Source organism: Tupaia chinensis, unplaced genomic scaffold (genome assembly GCF_000334495.1).
Source record: "Tupaia chinensis unplaced genomic scaffold, TupChi_1.0 Scaffold148210_1, whole genome shotgun sequence".
NCBI lineage: Eukaryota > Metazoa > Chordata > Mammalia > Scandentia > Tupaiidae > Tupaia > Tupaia belangeri.
In genome coordinates, this window is record NW_006208060.1 from 1,464,676 (window position 1) to 1,469,254 (window position 4,579).

The 4,579-nt window shown below is 58.4% G+C and overlaps 1 protein-coding gene across 1 annotated transcript in view; it reads left to right on the forward strand.

Moving 5' to 3' along the window:
* The window catches only part of MLLT1 (MLLT1 super elongation complex subunit), a gene marked incomplete in the record, with an annotated part of 60,313 nt that overhangs the window by 23,950 nt on the left and 31,784 nt on the right, over positions 1-4,579 (forward strand). The window contains 1 exon segment of the mRNA XM_014584916.1: positions 87-169. Within this exon segment, the coding sequence (XP_014440402.1) occupies positions 87-169 (83 nt within the window).

Genomic DNA, 4,579 nt, shown 5'->3' on the forward strand with positions numbered 1-4,579 from the left:
CGGGCAGGCCGGGCGGAGGTGGTGGGAGCACAGGGGGCTGTGGGCAGGCGGGGGGCTGACGGATGCCCTTTCTCCTCTCTTCCTAGTGTGCAAGGAGCCCCCTTACAAAGTGGAGGAGTCGGGGTACGCCGGCTTCATCATGCCCATCGAGGTGCACTTCAAAAACAAGGTAGGATCCCGGGGACACCCCGCGGCAAGGATGTCCCTCCCAGGCAGCTCACAGGGGACACCACGGCGTCTCAGGCCCGCGAGGCCCTGGCCATCGGTATAGACGGACCCGTCTCGGTTCCTACGGAAGGCAGGGCCGGAGAACTGCAGGCTGGTGACAGCAGGCAGCCATGCGCGCAGGGGTGCGTTGCCCATGGTGCAGCAGGCCACGCCCCATTCGGCCCCCCTGCCATGTGCCACATGGGGCAGGTTCTGAGGACAGTCCTGGGGTTAGTCGCTGGCCGGAGGAGCGATGGATGTGAGAAATTCCTGGCTGTCCGGCGCCAGCCATGTGAAAGCGACGGTGAATCTTTTATTCTTAAAGAATGACTTATTTAATTTTATGAATTATTAGTATTTCATTTGATTAGAGACAGAAATAATTTTTATGAATTATTAGTATTTTATCTAACTAGAGAGAGAAAGAGAAAGTGAGAAAGGAAGCCACCAGGTCTGGAACTTGAACCGCGGTCAGCCATGTGGGAGTCCAGCGCCTTAACCAGTATGCCTCTCCCGTCAGGGGATCTGTGGTGTCTTGTGGGGAAGACTTTTTTTTTTTTTGGAGAGGTTTTTGCTATAGGGTGTGTGTGCTCACCAGAAAGTGAGACATCACTCCCCAGTGGGGATGGCCACGCCGCAATCCCTTCTCCTCCGTTCTCCTCTCGGCATCTTGGGCACACACGCACACGCACCCAGCGTGAGTTTAAACCACCGGGTCCAGCACTCGAACCGTGGTCAACTACATGGGAGTCCAGCGACGTAGCCGTTATGCCAACTGCTGGTCCCTATTTTTTGGTTGTTTTTGTTTTTGTTTTTTGACCAGAGAGGGACAGAGTGAGAGACAGAAAGTGAGAAATCTAGCCACCGGGTCTGGGACCCAAACCGTGGTCAGCCTTATGAGTCCAGCACCCTTAACCACCTCGCCACCTACTGGCCCCTGTTTCTTCCTTTTTAAAAACATTTCTTAGAGGGTGTGTGTCCTCACCAGAGAGAAAGTGAGAAAGCATCCCCTCCCCATGCAGGGTGGTCAAGCCACAGTCCCTTTTTCTCCGTTCGCCTTTCAGGATTTTGGATATGCATGTGCGTGCGCTCAGTGTGTTTTTCAAGCTGCCAGGTCTGGGACTTGACCCGTACCATTGGCCACGTAGAATGCAGCCACCTAACCACTACGGTGCTGGCTACTCCTTTAGCTTCTAAACTTTGTTTTCTTTGCCCGGTAAGAGAGCCGCCTCGCCTCCTGGGCGCCACCCAGCGGCCAGAAGGGGCACTGGCTGGCTCAGGGCTGGCTGGGCCCACGGCCGCTCTCGCACCAGTGCAGTCGAGTGGCATGGGTGCTGCTCTTACGAGCAAGGTGGTCGTAGCTTAATGAGCCCCTTGTTTGCACCCCAGAGCTACGTGGCAGGAATCATGCTGCTCTGAGCACCCCCTCCCCCCCCCCGTAGGGCCGCTGGGACCCCCACTCAGGTGTGCCGAGCCTCCAGGAGCTGAGTGGCACTCGGCAGCTGTCAGGCCTCTCGGGTCCATCTCACAGAAACCTGGGACATCCCACAGCTTCTGGTGTCTGGCCGCCTGGGGAGAAGCACCCCCTGGGGGTGTGCGTCCAGCCTGTCCACGCTCCCTTTGAAGGTGTGAAGGGGTTGGAGGGTCACAGCGCCCCCTTGGGGTGGCCGAGGAGGCTCCATCTGCAGAAACCACCAGCAGCCCCCACAGTGTGGGCGGAGGGTGCTGGTGCTGAGTCCCTGCACCCAGTAAGAACTCACCCAGGGCCCTTGCCGGGTGGCATCTACACTTCCCGCAGGGCACAGGAGCCAGGATTCAGGGTTCGGGGGGCGGGGAGAGGGGCACATTCTGCCCACACACACCAGCACACGGCTGAGCTGAGAGCCCCGGCGTGGAAAAGTTCCCCCAGAACAGCGAGAAGCGTTTGGTGGTTACGGCGTGGGGACAGTGCCTCTCTGGAAACAGACGTCCCTGCGGTCCAGCTTGTCAGGACGCTGGCACAGGGGGTCCCTGGCCAAGTGGGCACACCCCTCCTGCCATATCCTGAAATCCTGCCCCTGCTAGGAAGAGGGAGCCCTTGGCCCCAGGTCTGTCCCTGCTGGGGTCAGCCTCCCCTGTGTGGGGCTTCACCAAGGTAGAGGCCCCTTCACCGTGGCCTGCTCCGTCATTCCTGGGGGCTTCCCGTGGGGCGTGCAGGCGTGGGCTTGCACTGGCAGCCTGGACACCTGTGCTTCTCCTGGGGGCTTCCCGTGGGGCGTGCAGGTGTGTGCTTGTACTGGCAGCCGGGACCCCTGTGCTTCTCCGGTGTGTCTGGTGCCTCGTTGGCACTGTCAGGTCTCCCAGGCCCTGTGGGGAGCACCTCCCACCTGCTGCTCACCACACACACTCCCCGAAGAACCCTTGGCAATGCCAGGCCTTAGGGCGTTCTCTTCCTGTCTGCTTTATTTCGTTTTTGTGTTTGTGGGTTTTTCTTTCCCCATAGGGTATGTGCGTTTGCCTGGGGGGAGAGAGAGAGAGAGAGAGAGACAAATCACTCGTCGGGGACGGCCATGCCGCAGCCCTTTCTCCTCTATTCTCCTCTGGGGACTTTGGCCATGTACGCACACGCGCCTGGAATGTTTTTCTTTTTAAGAGAGATTTTTGCTATAGGGTCTGTGCACTCGCCAGAGAGACAGAGAGAAAGAAAGCGAGAAATCATCCTGGGGGAGGGGGATGACCACACCACAGTCCCTTCCCCGTGCTCCTCCCAGGATCTTGGGCACGCGTCCACACGCTCCTGGAGTGCGTGTTAAGCTGCTGGGTCTGGGACTTGAACTGCGGTCAACCACGCGGGAGTCCAGCAGTGTAACCATTACGCCCTCTGCTGGCCCCAATGCCTGACATGTTTTTCAAACCCCTGGGTCTGGGACTTGAACCATGTAGTTGGTCATGCGGGATCCAATCTCCTTAACCTCCATGTCCCCGCTGGCCTGCCGCCTGGCTCACTGAGACCTGTCAGTAGTTACACCCAGTAAAATTCTCCCATTGTAGGTGCAGCGGGTTTTTAACCTCTCTGCCTGTGTTTTATCTGAGTCTTTTTAAAGGATGGCCGGTTTTTCTGTTTCGAAGACAAGGTCAGGTTCTCAGGTGTTTGAACAATTCCTGTGGAGTCCTTTGAGCTGGGGCCAGAGTTCCCTGGTGCCCCTGTTCTGAGAACTGCAGTGGTGTCTCCCCCCCCACCACCAAAGGCAGCTTCGGAGGTCCTGCCCTGAGAGCACTCCAGAGCTGCGGCCCAGTGCGGGAGGGTTTAGGGGTGCAGTCCTGACCACACCACGAGGGTGCTCCCAAATGCCTGAGAGGAAGCATGGCTGGAATGACACGATGGTCATTGACCAGCCTGGGTCTTCCTGACATCCAGGTGGTGGGGACGGGGTTATTTCACGTGCCGTACCCGGCAAATCCAGGCGGCGGGGATGGGGTTATTTCACGTACCGTACCCTGCAAATCCAGGCGGCGGGGATGGGGTTATTTCACGTACCGTTCCCTGCAAATCCAGGCGGCGGGGACGGGGTTATCTCACATACTGTACCCGGCAAATGCTGGCTAAACATGGCCCCCTGCCTCAGAAGCCTAGTAGAGATGGGCCAGGTCGTGGGAACGCGGGAGTCAGTTTGTTGAGAAGCATCTCATACAGCTTGGAACGCTGTGTGAAGCGGGGTCTGGGCGAGTGGCTTGCTAACCCTAATGCTCGGAACTAGGCGAGGCATTAGGTCGCCCATGCAGCCGTGAGCACTGTTGGGGGTGCCTGAGGCCGGCCGGGGGAGGCAGCCAGGAGCTCAACCTGGAGGTGCCAGGCTTCAGGTCCCAGCCGTGGCCAGGCGATGTCACCGGGCCTCAGTTTGCCTGGCCAAAGACAGGCCTTCTGGTCTTGCCTGGTCTCAGGGCAGTGGAAGACGCAGGGAGAGGCCTGGCGCCCGGCCCGCGGGATGCAGTTTGGACAGGAGGTTTCGTCTCACTGGTACACGACCTCGTCTTAAAGTGAAGGACGGGTTCCTTGTTTGGTTGCTAAATAATTACTGGATTTTATTTGTTATTATGATTTTTAAATTTCACCAGAGAGAGGGGGAAAGTAAGAAAGCAAGCCGCCATGTCCAGGACTCGGGCTGCGGTCGGCCACGTGGGAGACCTGCACCCCAGCCTGCACAGCACCCACTGGCCCCGAGGGTGTATGTTCCCGTGACGGCATGGAGGCCTCCCTCTGTGTGACCTGTCGGCAGGGTGCCTTCGCACGTAGATCACTCCCTCTGCTAAGGAAAAAAACTGGGGGGGCTTATGTTCAGTTACAGAAGACATATGGGGAGGCGGCAGGTGGCGTGGCGGGTAAGGGGGCTGG